This window comes from Malus sylvestris, chromosome 5, assembly GCF_916048215.2.
Source record: "Malus sylvestris chromosome 5, drMalSylv7.2, whole genome shotgun sequence".
Lineage (NCBI taxonomy): Eukaryota > Viridiplantae > Streptophyta > Magnoliopsida > Rosales > Rosaceae > Malus > Malus sylvestris.
In genome coordinates, this window is record NC_062264.1 from 44,323,261 (window position 1) to 44,346,756 (window position 23,496).

At 38.5% G+C, this 23,496-nt stretch overlaps 3 protein-coding genes and 2 non-coding genes across 9 annotated transcripts; 3 read left to right on the forward strand and 2 right to left on the reverse strand.

The window, feature by feature from the left end:
- Positions 1 to 887: 887 nt before the first annotated feature.
- LOC126624730 (putative cyclin-D6-1) lies at positions 888 to 2,936 on the forward strand. Of its 2 annotated transcripts, none has more exons than XM_050293837.1 (6): positions 888 to 1,305; positions 1,487 to 1,573; positions 1,663 to 1,758; positions 1,935 to 2,136; positions 2,328 to 2,449; positions 2,555 to 2,936. In XM_050293837.1, exons 1-6 carry the CDS (start codon positions 994 to 996, stop codon positions 2,834 to 2,836), a joined length of 1,101 nt encoding a protein of 366 aa, XP_050149794.1. In that variant the 5' UTR covers positions 888 to 993; the 3' UTR covers positions 2,837 to 2,936. The 2 variants fall into 2 exon arrangements, with proteins under 2 accessions (XP_050149794.1, XP_050149793.1); XM_050293836.1 differs by having other exon boundaries at positions 891 to 1,305; positions 2,328 to 2,458.
- A 677-nt stretch (positions 2,937 to 3,613) lies between these two features.
- On the reverse strand, positions 3,614 to 12,999 carry LOC126624729 (uncharacterized). 4 transcript variants are annotated; one of them, XM_050293834.1, is made up of 4 exons: positions 12,972 to 12,999; positions 6,916 to 7,626; positions 3,888 to 6,260; positions 3,614 to 3,849 (listed from the first exon to the last, which is right to left on the reverse strand). In XM_050293834.1, the coding sequence occupies exon 3, from the start codon at positions 6,188 to 6,190 to the stop codon at positions 3,908 to 3,910; it is 2,283 nt and encodes a 760-aa protein (XP_050149791.1). In that variant the 5' UTR covers positions 6,191 to 6,260; positions 6,916 to 7,626; positions 12,972 to 12,999; the 3' UTR covers positions 3,614 to 3,849; positions 3,888 to 3,907. The 4 variants fall into 4 exon arrangements, with proteins under 4 accessions (XP_050149791.1, XP_050149792.1, XP_050149789.1 ...); XM_050293835.1 differs by having other exon boundaries at positions 3,614 to 6,235; XM_050293832.1 differs by having other exon boundaries at positions 3,614 to 6,260.
- A 274-nt stretch (positions 13,000 to 13,273) lies between these two features.
- TRNAT-AGU (transfer RNA threonine (anticodon AGU)) lies at positions 13,274 to 13,347 on the forward strand. The gene has a single exon. It is a non-coding gene; the product is annotated as a tRNA-Thr (tRNA).
- Positions 13,348 to 14,114: 767 nt separating this feature from the next.
- Positions 14,115 to 14,188, forward strand: TRNAT-AGU (transfer RNA threonine (anticodon AGU)). Its single transcript has one exon. It is a non-coding gene; the product is annotated as a tRNA-Thr (tRNA).
- A 134-nt stretch (positions 14,189 to 14,322) lies between these two features.
- LOC126623804 (transcription factor MYB4-like) lies at positions 14,323 to 15,678 on the reverse strand. Its single transcript, XM_050292785.1, has 3 exons — positions 15,407 to 15,678; positions 15,094 to 15,223; positions 14,323 to 14,920 (listed from the first exon to the last, which is right to left on the reverse strand). Exons 1-3 carry the CDS (start codon positions 15,543 to 15,545, stop codon positions 14,470 to 14,472), a joined length of 720 nt encoding a protein of 239 aa, XP_050148742.1. The 5' UTR covers positions 15,546 to 15,678; the 3' UTR covers positions 14,323 to 14,469.
- Positions 15,679 to 23,496: the final 7,818 nt, after the last annotated feature.

Below are 23,496 nucleotides of genomic sequence, written 5' to 3' on the forward strand. Positions count from 1 at the left end.
TTGTGCACTGGGTACGACTTTTTTTTTATATTAGATAAATCAAATTTTAAACTTATTTTTTGTAAATTGCATGATGTGCTGTTGAAGAAGTTTTTCAGTGTGACTGGCATAATAGATGATACATCATGTGTTATTATACAAATTGTAGAAAATGTATATTAAAAAGTTAATAACTTAAAAAATAAAAATTTTGACCACTTATAAAAAATACGTAGTGTATCACCTATGTTCTCGTCACAATAAAAAATTTCTCGTATAGTTGATGGGTAGACTCCTTTTAAAATCATTACAAAAAAGTCTAACCATCAACCTTTACATTGTGATTCACAAAAATAGTTTTAAAATTTGGTCTCTTTTAACATTTGTTTTTTCAGGTCAATAGTGATTAGTTAGATCCGGAGTTAAGGTTCAGTGGGATTGTTTTCTCTCTGACATATACAGTTCCCCAAAGTCTTGATAAGAAATAAAGAATGCAAGACCCAGTTTTTTTTTTTTTTAAAAAAAATATTCAGCATTTTTTGTCGCCTATATAGATTAACTAAACTCTTACGCTGAGACCTAATATCAGATGGTGTACAGTTATATTGTTAAAAGAAGTTGAAGTTCCAGTTGAAAATCAATTGAAAAGCGCGGTATCAGCCTAGTACAAGGTTTCTTAATTTTTCAATGTGAAACAATTATTGACATCATCATATATATGCTCATTCACATGTGAAGAAAATTGCAAGTATAAAATACGAGTAATTTAACCCGATGAGTAAATCACTTGTCTCTATCAACTTCACGCACATGTAATTTCTTAACTTTCTGACATGTGACAATTCTTTTCTTCGTAATACTTTTCCAATGTGAAGAGAACGAGTAAGAGGGACCAACATGCATATAAATTAATGGAGCTGCACAGAGAGAGAGAGAGAGAGAGAGAGAGCGGGAAGGTGAAGACTTAATTAACCACACAGAGGCACAGCAAAGCAGCTTCTTTATCAGCACAGAATGCGAAGCTTCTCCTTTCCATCATCATTATTACTCTCTTCGAATTTCTGCTCCAACGTCCTCTCCTTGACCTCCTCATTCACTCCTCACAACCTACAAACACAAACAACTTCTTCACTAGTTCAAAACCAAATCAATCAAAAAACAGAAATGGATTATGAGTTTGATCTTCAAGAACACAACTCCGATGCAATCCCAGATCTCTTTACCTCAGAAACTGACCACATGCCCTCCCAAAACTTCCTAAGCAGCTCAAAACACACTGGTTTCTACTATACTTTTCGCCTCGAAGCCATTTCTCTGTTTTTGCAGGTAAAGAAACAAGATGTTATTGACACTCCAAAAAAAAAAAAAAAATCCGCAATTCCCTATTTATAATTTATCGTTTGTTAAGGGAGCGGATAATGACTTTTTTGGAGTTCAGGATGGCTTTGTGTTTCTACTAGTAATCTACTTCTTAAGATTGGTCTGAGCTTGTGACAATTTTTATCAGGTTCAGTATTCTTGCAACCTTGACCCCTTCATACCTTACCTTGCCATCAACTACCTGGATCGGTTCATATCGAAGCGGGATATTCCGGTAAATAAAGAAGTTTAGTTTCTTAAATTCCAAGATAATGTCACATTTTAAGTCCTTACTTAGCTTATAATTCATCATTCAAATTGCAGCAAGGAAAGCCTTGGGTCTCAAGACTCGTGAAAGTATCTTGTTTATCTCTAGCTGCAAAGATGAAGAACATACCCTTCTCCTCCTCTGATTTTCAGGTAACTTAATAGCCCTTCACATTGCAGCGTGTCCGCTCTCTTGCACCTAAGTTCAAATCCCCCTTCTCGTAGAGCTAAAATAGTTTACAGTATCACTTTTTCAAAAAAACTAAGAAAGATATATACTGTGAAGCAGAAGGGCTAATGGTTTGCTTAAATGCTTATATATGTAACAGAGAGGGGAAAGTTTCGTCTTCGATGTGCAAACGGTTCATAAAATGGAGCTTCTTATTCTCAACACTCTGGATTGGCGGATGAGGTCGATAACTCCTTTCTCTTTTCTGCATTTCTTCTTGTCTTCGCTGGACTTAAACGACCGGCCATTTACACAAGCTCTCAAAAATCGAGCTTCGGATATCATCTTCAATGCCCATACTGGTACTACTTGTTAATTGTTCAAGTACTTCCGCTTCATAGATTAAGGCTAGTGATTTTAACGCTCCTCTTTTAGACTCTGCACTTCGCGTGTGAGTTAAAAAAAAAGGAAGTGTGAAAATCGTTAGCCCAAACTGATGCGTTATTATTAATTATAACTCATAACCCTTTTTTTGTTTTGAATTTGATTGCAGAAATTAAATTTGTAGAGTTTAAGCCATCAATAATTGCAGCATCAGCTGTTCTATCTGCATGCCATGAACTGCTCCCATTGAAGTTCCCTTTTTTTAAAGTTTCCCTATCATCTTTCCAAAATGTAAATAAAGTAAGCACAATATCAACGTTACAGATTTCCAATTTAATTAAAAAAAATGATACGATTAATTAGTATTTTAAGTTTTTAACTATGTTTTTATTTCAGGAGAGTTTGCTCAAATGCTTCAATGTTATGCAAGAAATGGTAGAGAATGAAGGGTTGGATACTATGTCTTGCACAAGAACCCCAGCGAGCGTTCTGGACCGGCGCCTCACTAGATCGGAAGGTGAAAAGACCATCAGCACCGCCGCCACCAGCACCAGCACCACCAAATATACTTGTGTTTCTGTGGCAGCAGAGAAGAGACACAGCAAAAGGCGTAGATTAAATGGTACTTTCTGCAGTGAAAATATGTTCAAGCTTTCTCATCATATTCGAAAGTGCTGATTTGTTTGGTTGTCTCTATGCCTCGAGTGTAATCATTGCCCTGAGCTATCTTCCGATTAGATGCACAAGAAAAATATAGTTTGAGAAAAACCGTTCTATCCCTAGTTGTCTAATCTTTATGGACTAGTTACATAATAAGAGAGATAAACACATAATTATATATAATTAGTGCCACTAAAAAATCTCTCATCGACTCAGCCTTAATTAGTGTATTATGACACTTGGTGAATCAAGCTGTGTTCTCAACATACTAAAAAATCTCTTCAAGTGATGGTGAAACTCACCACTCTATTTATTACCGTTCTAAATCGCAAAATTTAAACTTACTTAATGATAATAAATAAGGTGATGAGTATTAGCATTGGCCCATTTATCGTATGTGCTCAAACAGCGACATAGGAATGTAGCAATATGGCTTGACATGTAGGACAGAGAGAGTCATCATGTGAATCCCACACAATTTAATAGAGCAGGCACAATCATACAACCGTTGGTACTCAATATTCAAATCAAACATATTAACTTCCCCATCAATGTGGTTGGGGAATTGAAGAGGGTTGAATGAACATAGAATGGCTTCTTATGTTGTTTTTTCTTTGGTTAACAACGTGACTAAACATACAACGACGACTTCTTATGCATTTGATTAAGCGATATTCTAAACTATTCTAGATTTAAATAAAGGAGATTTCAAACTCAGTTGCAACGAGTCAAGCAAATTATTCAGGCCAGCTAATCTTATTAGATCTTTTGGGCTGAGATTGATAGGCCCAACGCTTGTTCGGATATAAAATGCGGTGAGTTAGAGTTCTCATTTATTTAACTATTTGATATCTTACAAAATAAGGGTAAGAGTATCTAGTTACAGAATGAGCTATTCAGACTCGCAATAAAACACACTTTTGAGACATAAGCATATAAATTGGTTATGGAATCATACTCTAGCTAGCAGCTGCAACAAACGATACAAGGATACAACAACAAACAGATGTCTCATGCCGAAATTCTACCAGGTTTATTCAATTCATCCGGTTTACTCAAACTGTACCAGGTTTATTCAATTCATCCGGTTTACTTTCCGACAATGAGTTTTGCTCTAGCATGACCCTCGTTTATCTGGAACTGCTCCCCTATGCCGAAATGAGCCATGAGTAACCAAACAAAAGTGACAAGTTCTCCTCCTTTACTCAGCAATTGCACATGATCGTTCGCTCTGCAATGGCCTGCGGTATACGAGAGCAATTCCACCCATACTTGACTCATCAGATCCCATTTCCTTGCCTCCATCTCATTCAACTTCTTCGCTAAAATACATGCATCAAACAACACGGATTTACTTCTATCCCCCTTGACATCAGCAGGTTTAACAGCTGTGTTTACATCGAGGATACTCTTGCAGACAGTGCAGACAGTTGGGTTTTCCTCTCCTTTTCGCAGCGGCAGCTTCCTTCTGCTAAAGAATTTTTTCGCTTCTGCGCATGTGTCCCGGAATCTTATTTGTCCGATTCCTGCTACAGAAGACGTCAAACTAGGCTGCATAACTAAGAGGTACAACATATAATCCGACAGGGTCTTACTGATTTCGCGGCGAGAAGTTTCATTCTTACTGGATTCGCAGGGAGAAGTTTCATTCTTACTGGATCCACGGTGAGAAGTTTCGTTCTTACTGGATTCCAAGTCAGCAGAAGTTTCATTCTTACTGGATTCCAAGTCAGCAGTTTCTTTCTCCTCAGTGTTATAGCATAATTCAGTGGCAATGTGCCAGAGTAGGATGCTCTGGTCATAATTAACATCAACAATGTTAGACAGCAAGGTAGCATGTTCGGCGTTATTCCACTCGCTATCCTGGAGAATCCAATCACCTCTGGCTGTAGATATTCTTTTGGCAGTTTCGGGATCATCTGCGAGCACAGATTTAGCTTTCAACTCTTGAAAAATGAATTCCCATAACCCTTCAGTGAGTGGCCTACTTGTCCGATATTTCATCTTATCTCGAATATCCTTGAGGCCAAAGAAGTCGATGATTGCAATGTAACCAATGCCAAGGTAGTAAAAAATGTTAGGGGACAGTTTCCGATGCTCCTTGAGGGAGTAGTGAATGAAGTTGAATGAAGAGATGGTTTCGCACCACCTTCGAAATAGAATTTGTCTACACCACTCCAAGCAAGTTGTTGGCTCTGTAGACCACCTTGGTCTCTTCAAACTGAGGTAATTTCCAAGTATCTTGGTGGCAACCCAAGATTTTTGCCAAGACTTGTCCATAGCAGTGACAGTCCACTCAGAGAAGACAACCAAGAAAATGGCTATTGAATCCAGGCCTAGGGCACCATAAAGCAAGGTATAGGTGATTCCAACATCGACCTTGTGGAAAGCCTTTTTCTCTAGTTTATAGAAGAAAACAAGGGCTATGAAAACTGCAGTGAAGGATATAGCCCGGAAAAGGCATCCTAGCTTAGAATGCACCACAACAGCCTTGGTGAAGAGAGCTTCATACATAAAGTTGAGCTCAATTGCAATCAATCTAAAAGTTTCTTCTGCGGATCTTTCATGGAAAAATGCACGACTCTCGAAGCGTTCATGGAAGCTAAAAATGAGATCCACAATAAGACCCCTGAAGATTTCATAGAAGTGATAAGCATGTCGCACCACTGCAATATTATTCTCCATATCACCTGGTTCTGCAACATATGTTACCGTCCTGGATTCTTTGCTACGTTCCGCTGTGAGTTCTATATAAGTTGGAAGATTGGCTTCTTTTTTTGAGGAGTACTCCTCCATTAGCTTTGCATAATTTGGTCCAGGATCAGGCTTTTTAAGCATGGATTCCTTGAAATTATCCAAGCTTGCACAATACAAAGCACGCGTGCGCTCAGCATACTTAATGGTTCCTGCAAGAAACAGAAGGAGTGTAGGGGGCCAGAGCTTGTTGGTGGGAAACGATTGAATGAAGACATACACTGCAGCTATAACTTGGAATACAAGGCCAAGAAAATGCCTTAGCCACAAAGTGTTATCTTCAAGAGCAAATGCAGTTATGGTGTCTGGACCTCCAAGGTGTAACAAAAGAAATGGAGCCCAAAATGCCAAGAGATCCTCCTCGTTATCTCCCAAACCTTTAGCGTCACCTTGGCTGTTTGAGATTAACCCGACTGCAAAGCCAGCAGCCCAGTCAGCGAGCAAGTAAGATGACCAGACTAGGAAGATTAAAACCAAGTTGGGCGTTCGCTTTCTGAAGGGTGCACAAAGAATTAAAATGGTCTGCAATGTTAGGCTTAAGATGATAAAGCCCCGTAGATTCCACCTTTCCCATAGCTTCCTGAAGGAGATAGGAATAGGATTGATGGAGGAAGCCATATCCCAGCTAGCTCTCTTCAACTTGCTCCCTTTTTTTGCAAGCCACTGAAAATGAGCAATTTCAAAGCTTCTGCAAAATTAATTAAGCACAAGGACAAAATATGAAATTGTCCACCTCATATATTACCATATAGACATTGACTCATCAAACAAATATTACATCTCACGTAATAATCCATCAACTATGACTATAAGAAATAAGGTCAATCTCGGTGGAGGAAGAAAATCTTTGACACATCCGAAAACGGGGTGATCTGAAAAGGAATATGTACATGGGGGCGTTTCGGATACACTTAGTAACTCCTCCAATTATAAGTTATAACAAGGAAAAATGGAACTGAAATGAATTCGTACACAAGCTTATAAGATTTTCAGTCATGGATATTAATTTCAGCTATTTTGGTGTGGTAGCAGGCATCCTATGTTCCAGTTCCTTGGTTTCGATAGGACTACTATTATCTAAAAATAATCAAGTTATCAAGGAGCAGGCGAAACCAAGACATAACCCCTCACGTGCGACATTGTACAGCGAGAGACGAACATGCATGACAGGGTGTTTGCAGTAGAAGGTAGATCAGCCTAATATGTAATGTGTTCAAGTTGTCATTAACTACACCCAACAATACTGCGATTTGGCAACAAAGACAGCAAAATCCAAATTAACAGCCGATGAACCAACACAAACAACAAGCCGAAATTGAAGATAAGCAAGAATAGAGAAAAACCTGGAGGATTTTCTGTGGACTCGAAGCGGAAAGTCTGCTTGGTTTCCTGTTGGTCTAGTACTACTGATATGATACTCCTCACTTCTCAGCCATGCTAACTGCTAGGAATCAACTGAAATGCTTTGCTTGATACTAACTCCATTGAAGCCTTAAATAATACTAGCAGTAGCAGCTCAGCAGGAGAAAAGAAACACTCCAAACAAGCTGGGGAAGCAATGTGGTAGCCCAGTAGAGCTGTCAAATTAAAGTTAGAAAATCAGAATCAGCTTTTTTTCTGGTGGAAGATTTTAAGGGTAATTGTCACCTAAATGCATAACCTTTGGCTATTAACTAACTAATCTGCAATTAATTACTAATGTCAAGCCTTAAGAAAACAGGAATTGAAAATCGAGAAATCCCGCAAGAAAGGAATAATAGCAGGAACTCCAACAAAAGAAGGAAGGATTATATTCTGTAATTTAACACTTTCACAGCCTTGCTTTCTCTTTTATTTCTTTTGAAAATAAATATGACAATTCATTGAAAGTAATCCGCCTTGCTTCAAACCCTTTGAGAATTGGATGCCAATGCCACATCGAAAACATTCTGCAGTTGTGTCTGCATCCAAACACAATCTCTCTCTCTCTCTCTCTCTCTCTGCTGATTCCTCTAATGGAAAGGAGGTGTGTACAAGAACCCATCTCACATCCGCCATTAATGTGCAAAAAGGTTCTTCCTTGTTGAGGAAAAAACTTAGAGTACACAACTCTAACACAAGTGTTGGAGAGACAATACAAGTAAACAAATTACTTGTGTTACACACACAAAATATTACAACACTCACAATGACACAACTTTAGAAGCAATGACACCCACTCACTTTCTAGAGACAAACTCTAGATCACTCACACTCCTACAAGACTATTCTTGCTTCTCACTCTCACTTGGTTGCCTACTACTTCTTGGCTTGGTTGATTGGTTGCTTGATTGATACAAATGGTGTGGATGCCTTCTCCTTTTATAGGCATGGATGGAACCTTGGAGAAGCATGTAATCAGCATGCTAAAGATATCTAGATAATTCTACTAACTACTAATCTTGCATGTTGGTGGAAACCTCACCATTCTTCTAGACTCTTCCACCAACTTGAACTTTGCTAGAATTCTCTAGCATATGTATGGATCTTTCTTTGTCAATGGGCTGGATCCATCTTGGGCCAAGGCAAGATTTCACTTCAACACAAACACCAATTGAGCTGGTGTTGATCTTCAACACTCCCCCTCAACACCAGCTCATTCTTTCCTCCATGCTAAGTTGACGACGAAATTTTTCAAACTTGCCGGTACTCAAACCTTTAGTGAACAAGTCCGCAACTTGTTCATCTGTATTGATTTATCTCATCTCAATCTCTTATTGCAAGACATTCTCTCTAATGAAATGATAGTGTACCTCCATATGTTTAGTTCTTGCATGAAAGACTGGATTTTCCGCCAAGCGAATTGCCGATTGGTTATCACAGTACAATGGTATTGGATAGTTTACTAGTTGATGTAGATCACCCATCAATTGTACCAGCCATGCATTCTCTTGAGCTGCCATTGCTGCTGTTCTATACTCTGCTTCTGTGGTTGACAAAGACACCGTTGGTTGTCTCTTGCGGCACCACAAAATTACTCCAGAACCAATTCTGAAGACATACCAGTGGTTGATCTTCTGGTGTCATGATCTCCTGCAAAGTCTGCATCACAATAGCCAACCAACTTACCGTCTTCACCTTTCTTGTACAATAGACCATAGTCAATTGTACTTTTTACATATCTCAATATTCGTCGAACTGCTTCTAGATGAGGCTTCTTTGGATTTTGCATGTACCGACTCATCACACCAACTGCATAAGAAATGTCAGGTTGAGTAAGAGTCAAGTAGAGCAAACTACCTACCAATTGTCGATGCATTGTTGCATCTTCCAAATCTTTTCCTTCATGATTACACATTTTGGCATTTGGCTCCATCGGCGTCGAAATCAGCTTGCATTCGAGCATTCCGAACCTCTTCAACAAATCTTTGGCATACTTCTGTTGACAGAGAAATATTCCTTCTTGTGTGCGATCAACCTCTAGACCAAGGAAGTGCTTGAGTTGACCAAGTTCCTTCATCTGGAAACAGACTGATAAATTATCCTTCGTCCGAAGAATTTCTGCCTCATTATCACCGGTTATGATTAAGTCATCCACATACACTAGCACGATAGCTAGCTTTCCTTCATTAGCTTTAACAAACAAGCTGGAATCTGCAGGTGTTACTGAATAACCACTTTGTGTGAGAAACTCTGCAATCTTACCGTACCATGCTCTTGGTGCTTGTTTCAAACCGTAGAGTGCTTTCCTTAACTTGCACACGTACTCAGGATAAGCTTCGCTTTTAAAGCCCATTGGCTGCATCATGTAGATATCCGGATCTAACTCTTTATGCAAGAAAGCATTCTTCACATCCATCTGGTATAGATTCCAATCTTTGTTAGCTGCAAGTGCAATTAGGACTCGTACTGTTGTAAGTTTTGCCACTGGACTAAACGTTTCATCATAGTCTAGTCCGTACTGTTGAGAGAAACCACGAGCTACCAATCGTGCCTTGTACCTCTCGATTGACCCATATGGACGGCGTTTTATCTTGTAAACCCACTTGCAGGATATGGGTTTCACATCTCTTGGCTTTGGCACACGATCCCAAGTCTGATTTTGCTGAAGTGCATCAATCTCTTCTTTCATAGTTGTCATCCACTCAGAACTCTGTGATGCTTCTTTGAACGTCTTAGGCTCTGTTGCTTCTTCAATTATGGCTGCATTGGCGTATTTAGGATTTGGCCTTCGTGTTCTTGTTGACCTTCGAAGTTGAGATTGTGGAGTTGATTCTTCCGTTTCACTAGGCCCACCTTCTTCGTTTGGTTGTTGATACACGCCAGTGTGCCAAGGATTATGATCCACTCTTTGTTCAACATCATCGCCATTTGGATCTCCTGATTCATCTAAACTTGGTTGGAGTTGGATAGTATGCTCCATTATCTTTTGTTGCAGCTTTTCTCCAAATTCTCTGGAGTTTGGTAGCACCTCATTCTTTGAGGACCACCAAGAAGACGCTTCATTAAACACCACATCTCGTGAAGTGTAACATCTTCCACTTGTTGGATCGCAACATTTCCACCCCTTTCTTTGGCTGTCGTATCCCATAAAGATACATCGAACTGCTTTCTTGTCAAACTTGCTACGTAGGTGACTTGGAACAATTACGTAGCACCCACAGCCAAATACTCGAAAGTAACTAACTGTAGGTTTCATATCCCATAGTTTTTCAAAGGGTGTGACAAATTCTAACCTTGGTTGAAGAAGCCTGTTGATCACATGTGCTGCAGTTTTCATAGCTTTGGCCCAAAACCTTCCTGGTACATTCTTGGCATGGAGTATACTTCAACATATTTCTGCAAGATGCCGGTTCTTTCTTTCCGCTACGCCATTCTGTTGTGGCGTGTTGGCACATGTGAACTGGTGACGTATTCTACAATCTCTTAGATACTGGGAAAACTCATTCGAGGTATATTCTCCTCCATTATCCGTGTGTATGCAACATATCTTCTTTCCCACTTCTCCTTCTACTGTCTCCTTGAACTCTTTAAATTTTGAAAATGTTTCAAATTTTTCTTTCATAAAGAAAACCCACACATACCTGGAGAAGTCATCAATGAACGTCACCATGTATCGCATCCCACTTATCGATGGTTACTTAACGGGCCGAACACATCGGAATGAACCAACTCCAATGACTTTTTCACTTTAAATTTCGACTCTTCGTATGGTAGTTGATGTGCTTTACCATATTGGCATCCTACATAAACCGTGTCTATTCTCACGTCAAGTTGAGGTAGCCCCTTAAGCATTGACTTCTTCATCATCACATTTAGCTTGTGATAGCTAATGTGACCCAATCTTATGTGCCATAAATATGTTGTCTCGTTCTTCCTTGTCTTGTCTACGTATGCAGTTTCTGCTGACATTACATAGACTGACTGCATTCGCCGTCCCTCCAATGTTGGCGTCCCTAAGATCTTGAGGTGTCGATGCACCTTCACATCTCGTGGACCAAACAAGACATAATTTACCAATGATGTCAGTTGAGGCATTGAAATCAGATTTTTCTTCATACCTGGAACATGGTAATGGTAGACATATTGAAGTGGCACCTGGTTAGTGTTGTAGCGGGGCACAATTACAGTCTTACCGATATGGGCAATCGGTAACCTCAAGTCGTTGGCCGTCACTACCAAATGGTCTCCTTTGTACTCAGTCAGACTCTGTAACTTTTTCTCATCGCCCGTCATGTGGTTTGAGCATCCTGAATCCACGATCCAATCATTCTGGTAGTCAATCGACTCCAGACTTGCTGCTGTGAAAGCTAACTTTTGCTTCTTCATAGCAACATATGCTTTATCGTCCCATTCTTCCTCTAGGGCTAGAGATGCAATGATGTCCCAATCATCTTCACTTTTCTTCTCTGAGTTGGTGACGTTACTTTCAACAGTTTTTTTAACCAACACTCATTCGCCATGTGGCCATTCTTTCCACAATTGTAGCACTTGCCCTCAAACATTTTATTATTCTGGGACTGACCACAGTTGCCGTGATAGTTCGGAGATCCCCCTGGTCGAGAACTCCCTCATCCTTGATAACCTTTTTCCTTGTCATTATTTCTTCTAGATCCACCACCAGCACATTGCTTAAAGCTGCCTTTACTTTTAGTGTAGAACGCTTTCTCCTCACCTCTTAACGAGACTCCTCCCATTTGCTTTGCCAAAGCTTCTTGATTGGCAAGCAAATTCTCAAACTCAACAAGTGATGGTTGGGTCGGCCATCCTTGTACAACGGCAACGAAGCCTCGATATTCGGGTCTCAATCCATGGATAATTATTCTTTTTATCCTAGATTCTACAATGGCAGCAATAGGATCTAACTCAGAAATTTCACGGCAAATAGACTTTACCTTGTGGAAATATTCGGCAATCGTCATGTCTCGTTGGGCCACTGATAACAACTCGTTCTTGAGAAGCTGAAGTCTTGTATCGTTCCTCTTTAAAAAGAGTGTGGCGAAGGTGTCCCATGCTTCTTTTGGTGTTTTGGCCTTCCGTATGTGCTCCAACATGTCATCTTTAACTGTGGTTTTTAAGGCAAACATGGCCTTACCTGCCTTGATCTTCCACTTCCTCAAAGAGCCATCGGTGTCTTCTTCCGGCTATGTAACTTCATTACTGCCAACGACATCCCAAAGATCTTGGCCTTGTAGGTAAGACTCCATACACGTCACCCATGTGTTGTAATTTTTGTTGTTCCACTTCTTGATTCCTCCAACAACTTGATCTCCCATCGTGTCGGCAGAGCTTCAATAAGTCGAACAAGATTAACCAACAATCTTGTGAAGTACTAAACTTCTCACGATTCTCGGAAGCTTTACTAGAGACGGTCCCCGATCGTACCGCTCTGATACCAATTGTTGAGGAAAAAACTTAGAGTACACAACTCTAACACAAGTGTTGGAGAGACAACACAAGTAAACAAATTACTTGTATTACACACACAAAATATTACAACACTCACAATGACACAACTTTAGAAGCAATGACACTCACTCACTTTCTAGAGACAAACTCTAGATCACTCACACTCTTACAAGACTATTCTTGCTTCTCACTCTCACTTGGTTGCCTACTACTTCTTGGCTTGGTTGATTGGTTGCTTGATTGATACAAATGGTGTGGATGCCTTCTCCTTTTATAGGCATTGATGGAACCTTGGAGAAGCATGTAATCATCATGCTAAAGATATATAGATAATTCTACTAACTACTAATCTTGCATGTTGGTGGAAACCTCACAATTCTTCTAGACTCTTCCACCAACTTGAACTTTGCAAGAATTCTCTAGTATGTGTATGGATTTTTCTTTGTCCATGGGCTGGATCCATCTTGGGTCAAGGCAAAATTTCACCTTAACATCAACACAAACACCAATTGGGCTAGTGTTGATCTTCAACATTCCTTTCGGGGCCCCATTTGAAGGAACAAAAACTGTTGCCTGTTGGTATAGAGAACCGGCAAAATCCTTGAAAGCCAGGCTTTTTGCTTTTAGTAAAATAGCTTGCTTTGTTTTGAAAAATGCAATTCGTTTTTTCGGGAATGGTGGGATTCCAGTGACGATCCCAGATACGAGAAGGGTCATGTTTTCGTCGGATTTGCAGACATTTTTTAAAGACTATATGTTGTTGTTGTGCTGGGTGGTCTGAGCAGCCCAGGGTGTTACACACAAATATCAAACGAACAGCAACACATCAACAAAGCTTTCATAGCTCAGTTGGTTAGAGCACCCGTTTAGTAAGCGGGAGGTCTTGAGTTCAACTCTCAATGAAAGCAGAATATATTTTTTTTATGTTCATTTTTTGTTGGGCTTTTTTGCTTTCTCGTTTCTAGTCTGAACTCTGAAGTGTGTCCAATGAGTATAGTAACAATGCGTCTTATTTATTTGTAACTAAATGATCCTAGTGCATAATCTCTCATAGTGATCATGTCAAATATAGATTGTTTGAGACTGAAAGATAAATTGGAAGATGGCTACTTCCACTGTGAAAGGTGTGATGGGGGTACTTTGCCTGAGATTGACAAGCTCGCTTCTCGAGATGACGTCCTTCAAAACATGGAGGTGAAGATGGGTGGCAGTGGCAGTACTGCAGCAGCTCCAGAGTTCTCAGAGGATAAGTTTAATGCTGAAACTAATGAGAAAGAAGAAGCAGAAGAAGAAGAAAGATAATGTAGACTGGGAGAGGCTCCAATTACAGGTAAATATTGTTCCATCTTGATCTTTAATTTGAATTGTCTTGCTCCTTTAGTTCAGTTAGTATGAACAATCAGAAGAACATGTATGGTGTATCAGAGACCTTGTGTTCTTCATACATAATTATATATACGGTGAGGTCGAAGCCGATGCTACAGCGGAGGAGGATGCAAATGGCATAGACTGGGAGGAGGGTTGAAGGGCAAGTAATCCGACAGTAGAGTGTCACTGACTCGTAATCTTTAAGGGATTTAGCATACAGTGAACTCTTCTGCTTCAAGGAAGGCAGTGGTTATATTTGCCCACTTTGTACAGAAATATCTAACTGCCGTGCCCATTAACTGACAATGCTTTCATAGCTCAGTTGGTTAGAGCACCCGTTTAGTAAGCGGGAGGTCTTGAGTTCAACTCTCAATGAAAGCAAATTTTTATGATTTTTGCTCTTTTTTTTTTGTCCCGTTGCCTGCTGGGCTACATTAACACAAACTGAAGTTTGTAATGTATCTTGTTCTTAAGCAATATTCTAATTAATCTAATTTAAACTACGGAAAGAGGGATTCGAACTTGATGATGATTTATCTTTTATTCATGCACGTATACAGAGCAGAAGAAAAAACGGTTGACAATAATACTGAAGCATCCAAATGCCAAAGGCATTACAATTCCCATTAATTCAAAGTTTAGACACTCCTAATTATTCTAATTCATCCTGTATTATTGATTAAACTGACCCAGTAATCACTGGTGGCATGATTAATGTAGGAATCACATGGAAATATAGGCTCTTGCTGCCACACCTGAGAATCCAAACTTTGAAGGTCACCAAATGTGACACCAGATGCACAAATACTTTGCTCTGCAATCTGGCCTTTTGGATCATCGAATTCCCAAAAGGGACAGAATAATCTTGATGAAGCTGAAGTTGAAGAAGTTGTCTCCATCTTTGATGATGATGCCCTTGTAGCTTCATCAACAAGAAACAGTTGTTCAGTTTCAGATAACTTGTTCTTGCTGGCTTCTTTGTCGCCGAATCCTTTTGCTTCTTCGTGTACTGATTCAATTGCCACCTCGAAGCGTTTCTTCATGTGGGTGTTCCAGTGATTCTTAATCTCATTATCTGTTCTTCCAGGAAGTCTTGCTGCAATAGCAGACCATCTACAAAGAGAAAGGAACAGAAAATCTTTTAGGAAACTTGTCAGTTTATTATGAAGCTGCAGAAGTTGATTATAACATTGATTTCTAGTCCTTTTTAAACTATGAATTTATGCTTAAGGCCCGTTTGGTAACCATTATGTTTTCCTTCATGTTGGTTAGATTTAAGTCCTTACCGGTTTCCTATTGCTTGATGCAACTCGAGTATGGTTTCCTCTTCGTCTCTGCTGAAGTTCCCACGCTTAATATCCGGCCTTAAGTAATTCACCCAACGAAGTCTACAACTCTTCCCGGACCTAGCCAGACCTAAAGCAAATGCAGAAGAAGAAAGGTCATTCGTTAAAAACGCTTGTGATTGTCTGAAAGCGCTTTGTACCCTTCCAAAAGCAATCCCAAACGAGCTGAGTACCCAAATGATCAATGAAATTTTTGCTCAAGTATGCGTAATATAGACTAGAAAGAAAAAGAAACTTCAAATTTGCTTCCTACCAGCTGGTTTAGGCATCTGACTCCAATTCCAAATTCCGTATCTCTGAATGTAAGCTACCAACTTTTGATCCTCCTCAGGACTCCATGGACCTTTCTTCACAGCTACCGTCTTCTCACACCCCCGAGTCCTTTTCGCCATCTTCTATCTCCGATTCAGTGACTTCTATGTATACCGTTACAATGATCTACGTACCCAACGTGCTTATGATGTAGCACCGGGCTGACTGTTAGCTATCCTCTGACGAGAATAGAGTATGGTATAGATCGAGGGAAAGCGGTATGCATAGAAGTATTTATGTAATCAATGTATCCAAATCATATCTCATGTAAAACGTGTCCCAGAGTCTACATTTCCCAATAATTCGGAGGCTTGTCAAAGTCCAACCAGTCATATTAAAAGAAATATTATGACTCAAATATTTGTTTTAATGGCTTTCAGTCACTGCTGATAGGAATAGGATGGCATCCAAAGTTTGATTAATTTATTTAATTATATTATAAATCAACACTCTTGGCTCATTTTTCGTAGTTTCGTATTTACTTTGAAATTGCAACTTGATAAAAAAGGGCAAAGAGTCAGGGAGAATATATATTGCACGTAACTTTGTTTTAACTTTGCAAAGAGACTATTTTCACGACTTGAATCCGCAACCTTCCGGCCATAAAGGAGCAACATTTTCGATGCGCCGAGGTTCGTCCAAATTTCAATTTGATATGTATGCAAAAATAACTTTTTTAAGAATGCCCTATTTTGTTTTATAATATGATATTCTCAATCGTTGTAGCATTCGATGAAGTAAATTCGAACTTGAATGTAACTGAGCAGACATATTTAATTATCTTGGGTAATTGACGTACCCATGTTTCTCTGTAGAATACAATGAACTTTTGCAATTTTTTGAAGACCATGTAATATTTCTTGAGTTTTAGATGGAATAGTAGTCAAAATTGTTGAGCTTTTAACTTGTTCAGGCATCTTTACATATACATTTTGCACAAGATGACAACATAGTCCATCAAGTTTGAAGTTTGAAGTCCATAGATTAGTCTAAAGTCCGAGGGTTTACATCAAATTAGGATTTAATTAAAGGAAAACTAATAAAAAGAGTTTGAAATCTTTGAGTTTTAAGGATAATGACAAAATAAAAAGTAAAGTGAATAGTACCATGATTGACTTTTTAGTGTAAAAATGTGATTTTTCATTAAAGTTCCTTTAATTAATTCAGCAACAATACAATTTTAATCATATGAGTAAGACTTTATTTGAATTCAATTCATAATTTCAACGGAGTAAAATTGGGAGAATTTAGTATATAAAATTGGTTGTGTATCACAAGCCTTGAGGATGGTTTTTTTGTTTGTTTTTGTTTTTTGTTTTCCTCTTCTTTCAATGTCTCTTTAATTGTATTATGACATTCGATGTTCTGTTCTATGTTTCGAGCATACTGAAAAACCTCTTGTAATTATGCAGTATAGAAGACTAGTATCCACTTTGAAAAGTCAGCCAAATGCAAGAGGTTTATAGCTCCATTGATCGAGAACATCCATCCATGCACTTGAAATTTCGAGTTCAATTTCCTCTTCCTCAATATAGCTTGTATTGGGAAAAATAAAGACAGTCCGGTTTCTTTAGTTCTTTGTGCTCTTCAGGACATTTCTATTTGGTCTGCGCACGTGTCCGTTCAAACCAGAAGCACTTCTGTGGCTCAGCTTTTGGAGAGATTTTTCTGTGTAATCGGCACACGAGGTAGTATACCATATGTCACTATACAAATGAAGAGATATATGTGTTAAAAAGTTAATAACTTAAAAAATAAAATTTTCCACCACTTACATAAAAACACGTACCACCCGTGTTCCCGTCATAATAAAAAATTTCTCCAGCGGACACTTTACTTCCAGGAATGAAAGTTGGATTGAATTGGAAAAAAAGGTTGGAATGGATCTTAACATCTTGGAAATCAGAAGATTACCCTTCAACTGGGTAACAGCAGATGTAGCCGTGATAATATTAACATGTTTGCGTGTGAATGCCTACCAGGATATGAACCAAAATTGTAGGCAGTTGTATAACGGGGGAAGAAAGCGTGTTAGTCCTCGAACACTTGCCGAACAAGAGCTTGGACTCATTTCTTTTTGATATGTCTATAAGTATGAAGCATATATTTGATGTTTTATGTTAAAATATACTACATATGATTACACAAAAACCAAACCTGTCGATGGTGATCACATAAAAAGGTCCTTGTTGGATTGGAAAAAACGCTTTGGAATCATCAACGGGGTTGCTTGTGGAATTTTGTATCTTCATTAGGACTCAAGACTTCAAATTATTCAAAGGGATCAGGGATCTAAAACCAGCAATGTTATTCTAGATGCTGAGATGAACCAAAAAATTTCAGATTTCTTTATGGAGAATTTTCAATGGGGATCAACTGCAGCATAATAAGACCAACAGAGATGTTGGAACATAGTAAGAAACATACTAGCACTCGCACATTGATGAAATAAATCACCATATATTCACTTTTCACATCCCTATACTATTTTTGAGCTTTAACATTTTCTTTTGTTCATATGCAGTGGATATGTCACAGAGTATGCAATGTTTGGGAGATTTTCAACGAAATCAGATGTCTTTAGTTTGGGGATCATATTATTTGAGATTGTAAGTGGCAAGAAAAACAACGGTGTTTATCAGGATGATCTTTCCATAAACTTGATAGGACATGTACGTAACACAAGTTCTGCTAAAAATCCACCCTTTCTACTTATCCATCCCCTCTTTAAAATGATACCGTTAAACTGCCACTACAAGAAAAATGGGCTTTGGGTACAAAATTAAGGACACAAATGAGGAGTTTGTGTGTCTTTGAACAAGAATAAAGTGGAAAAATGCACATTCAATAAAGGGCACCATATATTGTGCCCAATGTAAAAGAAAATGGACACAAACACATTGGGCACAGGAACAGGCACAAAAGACTTTTTGTGCTATAAATAGGATTTATAAGCACAATTGCATGTGTCCATATTTATAATAATGAAACTTTTATTAATTAAATATATTATGTGTGACACAAAATGACTTTGTGCCTTTACAAAGGCTACCACTAACATGTATGTTTCTCAAAGGTTAACATTGTACAAACCTCTCTTCTATCTCCAAACTTACCTCTGCAATTTTTTCTAGAATTAATGAGGCCCAAAATATTTTCTCCAATCAATTGTTCAATGACAAGCCAACAAACCCGAAGTCAAATGTTGGTTCAATTGAAAAGCACCATGAATCACTCACCCTAAGTTTCAAAAGTGATTTTAACTGAGGACACCATGAATCTCCCACTCCAAAATTCAGAAGTGATTTTAAGTGAGGACAGTCTGCCAAGAGCTACACACCCAAGTGTAACAAATCATGGGTTGCACAACTCTAACCTCATGCTAACGTACGTAGTTTTGTGTCCTATGATTACATATATTTAAATAAAAGTTTTTTTTTTTGGCCCAAATGTTTAGTATTAAATTTTTTGCCCTAACATTTGGTATATATTTAAATCAAATGTACATTTTGAATTATTTGCACTATATACTTTTTAGATTTCAAATGGCATGTATAAAAAATAGGAAACTTAAACGAAAAATTATATTTTTACACTAAAAAGTCAATCTTGATACTATTCACTTTACCTTTTATTTTATCCTTATGTTTAAAACTCAAAGTTTTCAAACAATTTTTTTTAGTTTTTTTTTTTAAAAGTATTGTGGCTTTTGTGCAAAATAACAATAAAAAATAAAATAAAAAACTTGAAGATGAAAAAAAGGTTATTAGTCTTCTCTCTCTCCCCTTCATCCTCTCCTCCTTCCTCTTCACTCTCCTTCCCGTATCCTTTCTCTCCTCCTTCTCTTTAAGGCAACAGCGCCGCCTTCCACTTGTCACCAAAGACCGTCAAATTATACCTCCATAATCCTCTTTCCAATCCTCAAGTTAGTTTCTACAAATTCATAGCCAAATTTCTTCAATTTCAGATCTAAGAAACATATGATTTTGTTCGGGTTTTGTGTGTTTTGCAGGTATGAGAGCGGCGTACGGGACGGCGAAGAGAGGAGTAGCAGTGGCGTCGATGGGTGATGAGGTCCGAGCTGGTGATGAAGCCGATCGTTTCTCTCGTACGTAAGCATACTAGCACAGTGTGGGTATCAATTTTGTAGGGGTTGGAAATTGTTAATTACTTAAAGTTAGGTACTAGGTCGCATCCATGCGAAAAAAACTTCGAAGATAAAGTAAAGGCCACTGACAAAAATCCACCAAGCTCATAACATGGGTAAAGCTAAATCACTTTTAATTGATGACAATAAATCTTAATCCGAAATGTTAAAATGATAAGATTATTGGTAGATCCTTCAATGGAGGATCACTTAAAAATTCAACGTTAATCAGATCTTAGTATTTGCGAATTTGTGCTAGATGACAGTTGGAAATGTAAAACCTTTGTCTCTGCCTTTTGCATCACTCATTATTATACCAGCAGGGATTACAGCATCATTGTGCTTGTCCTTAATTTTAATGCCATATCATGTAACATACAGTTGAGAGAAAGCGACATTTCTGGATGGTATTGAAATTTTGAATTTTTTGTTGTGCTTGTGTTCAGCGAAATTCGTGTAGAAGGATTGGAAACATTGGATTATCTTGACAACACGCAGAACAGGAAACGTTGCACTGAACAAGGCGATGCTTTAACATTTGAGTCAGAGGTAAGCTTAAGTTGCTATTCATTCTTAATTTGTTGCATTTAGGCTTAACATAACTAACAACACAACGGATCGAATTGCTGTATCATATGACTCATGAGATAACTAGGATTAGTGGAGAGAACTCTTGTTCTTTCTTCGTGCTTTTAAAATATTATTCTCCGATTTGATTAATTTACAAGTTGATATTGAAGAATTATAATGTCAAATACGTGCCCTCATAGTGTTCGTTGGAATTGTATTTTGTACTGTAGTGATTAGTTTTCTGTTTTCCCATTCAGTTGTATGGAATCCCTGGGATAAGAAGGCGAAGGCTTTGACTGATTTTGGACATGATGAATACAAGCATATGCTGTGTGTGGAGGCTGCTGCTATTTAACATTGAAACCTGGAGAGGAGTGGAGAGGAAGGCTGGAGCTTTCAGCTGTTCCTTCCAGTTACTGCAGCGGGCAACTCGATCCTCGAAAGGTTCTCTAGGGAATCTGAAAGGTCCATCATTCTGGTCTATATTTTGTACAGGTACTTTCCCCGAGAGTTAAAACTACTGAATATCTGATCACACATTTGCTGCTGGCCTTTGACTCCGTCACTATTGTCTAATACATCAAGTGGGCCTTCCTTGAAAAGTTAAAAGCATAAGCATTGGAATGAACTCATACTTACTGATTGGTAACAAACAGTAACGATTTTGAATGTTAGCTCGTTGGCACTTTTCCAATTTTCATAAAATTGGCTAAGCCTTACCCGAAATGTTTTTTTTACTTTTATTTATTTCACACACAATGAATTAATTGTATCTGCTTCTGTTTTTCTCTCTGCTGAAGTATGTTAGTAACTAAAACGAAAGGGATTTCATGCATCATTTGTTTTTGCAATGTAATTTTGGCTTATGGGTTATGGTGGTAGAGAGATGGGTAGTTCAGGTTTTAGTTCAATCAACCTCTCATATTCTCAGAGCAGATTTTTGAGGATTCGGGAATACAGAGGGGTATGGTTTCATGGATATGTGAATTGAAGAAAACGCTAATGTACCGTACGTTTTGTTAGTATGATCATAACTAAGTTGGTAGTAGTCTCTAGTGTATACCTTTTATTCTGCAGGTATGTTGTTGCACATGTACATCGGTCAGGACAACAAATTCTGCTCACTATTTTCACTTCGAGAAGTTTAGTGTGTGGGGTGAAATGATCGAATCATGAGTTGGGGATAGAACGTGTAAAATTCTAGTTGTTTTTATATATAATGGTTGTGAATATCTTTGTAAATTGTAATATTATAGATGCATGTGGTTGTGGGCTGTTTTAATTTTATGAAAAAAATAATTATTATTTTTTTTTGGTAAAATTGGAGGTCAAAAGACCCAAGAAAAACAACTAACTATTAACAAAACGGGTATGAGGAAACCCAACAGCATCCTCAAAGATCAACCTATCCACAAGAGGAGGAGGCTCATAAAAAACATGAAGACCAATGTCAAACTTATGGCCTAAAGCTGCCATACCATCAACCACTCTATTCTTCTCACGATAAACATGTGAAACCGAGCAAATCCAATCCTTGCGCAATAACTCTCGGCAAGCAGTAATGAGATGAGCAAGAGGGTGCATAGAGGAATTAAAATCCATTATTAAAGTAACAGCCATAACGGAGTCCAATTCAACAAGCACTTTTCTATAACCCAATCTCCAAGCAAGAGTTAGGCCATGATAAAGACCCCATAACTCAGCATTAAGCACACTCCCCACACCAATATTTATAGTGAAACCAGCAATCCACACATCTGCAGCAGCACGTAGAATCCCACCAGCACTAGAGCACCCCTTGCCACTCTTCCTACTACCATCCACATTCAACTTGACATAATTAGGAGGAGGGATCCCAGGCTAAAAAAATCCTACTCTTCATAGGCTTAGCACCAAAATTTTGCACCTCAAACCACTCTTTAGCAGCTTTAAAAATGAGAATCTGAGGTTGACTTGGGAAAATGAAATCAGATGCAAAAATGCTTAAATTTCTCCATTTCCATAACCACCAACAAGCAAAGGCAAAAACACCCCACCAAGGCAGATTATGGCAGAGCAATCTTCTCGAAAAACGATTCACTCTCATCCAATCATGAAAGTCAATACCAACCGAGGACAAAACAATTGAATGCATACCCAATTGATTCCACACTAACTTTGCACGATCACACCGTCGAAGAATATGATCAATAGATTCAACACACCGTCGAAAAAATAATTTTTTGTTTAGCCTCGATCTCAAGTTGTAGGTGATTTCAGTTTTTAATTTTTTTTTTTTTTATAAAAATAGTTGACATATTGGGCACAATAACAATAAATGTGCTAACATGGGTGGCAGCCGTCATCTCACAACTTTGTCAGAACTGGGCACAAAAGGACCTTTGTTTGTGCTTACACTTTTCAACACAACATACCTTATTGTGCTCTTTGATCAAAGACAACGCCTATAGAGGGCACAAATAGAAATATAGTTGCTGCACTGTTGCTATTGGTCTATGGGCACAATTGTTGGTGCTCTTTGGCCTCAAAGGGCACATATAATTTATTGTGTGCGGTGCCCATATTTTTTGTAGTGTGCAGGTTTGGTAGCTCTGGAGAGAAGACAGAGCGTTAAAAATTGTGGATTCATCGGTAGAGTCCTTTCAGAAAGATGAGTAATGCAACGCATTCAAGTTGGCTTCTTATGCGTGGAAGAAGATTTGAAGGACCGACCAACCATGTCAGCCTTTTTTTGTTGAGTGTGGTGAAACATCTCCTCCATCTCCTAAACAGCCTGCATTTTGTCTTCAGAAAAAGTTCCTGCGATGATGATGCGGATCCATTAATTCCGAAAGGGTCAGGTTCTATTAACGACTTAACAATAACTGCATTTGAAGCTCGTTAGTTGTTAACGATGCAGGCTATTTGAAGCTCGTTCCGAAAGGGTCAGATAATGCACGTGTTCTTACCGGTAAGAACACGTGCAAATAAAGGATGCATGTCATTACTTGTCTTGACACGCTAACCCTAGCATCTTGGCACGCCAAAACATAGTTGTTGGCATGCATTTTGCCGACATTTTGCGCGCTTGGCATGGCTTGTCACAGTTAAGATCAATGCGAACGAGGTCCATTTTTGGCAGTCGTGAAGTTTGAATGGGTAGTGATTTTCACGCTCCTAGTTTCTCCCCCTGACTCCTCTCCTTGTATTTGTCTATCGATTCTCCTTTCATTTATTTAATCATAAGGCTAGAACAAATAGCGAGAAATGCAGAGGGGAAAACATGAATGTGGGAAATCACTTCTCAATCAGTAATCAAAATGCAAGTAAAAATA

Coding starts and splice junctions, on each gene's coding strand:
- LOC126624730 (XM_050293836.1), top strand. CDS start 994: ATGCGAAGCTTCTCCTTTCCATCATCATTATTACTCTCTTCGAATTTC. Junction 1,759..1,934: donor TCTCCTCCTCTGATTTTCAG/GTAACTTAATAG, acceptor TATATGTAACAG/AGAGGGGAAAGTTTCGTCTT. Junction 2,459..2,554: donor CTTTCCAAAATGTAAATAAA/GTAAGCACAATA, acceptor TTTTTATTTCAG/GAGAGTTTGCTCAAATGCTT.
- LOC126624729 (XM_050293835.1), bottom strand. CDS start 6,190: ATGGCTTCCTCCATCAATCCTATTCCTATCTCCTTCAGGAAGCTATGG.
- LOC126623804 (XM_050292785.1), bottom strand. CDS start 15,545: ATGGCGAAAAGGACTCGGGGGTGTGAGAAGACGGTAGCTGTGAAGAAA. Junction 15,224..15,406: donor TCAGATGCCTAAACCAGCTG/GTAGGAAGCAAA, acceptor CATTTGCTTTAG/GTCTGGCTAGGTCCGGGAAG. Junction 14,921..15,093: donor CATCAAGCAATAGGAAACCG/GTAAGGACTTAA, acceptor TTCTCTTTGTAG/ATGGTCTGCTATTGCAGCAA.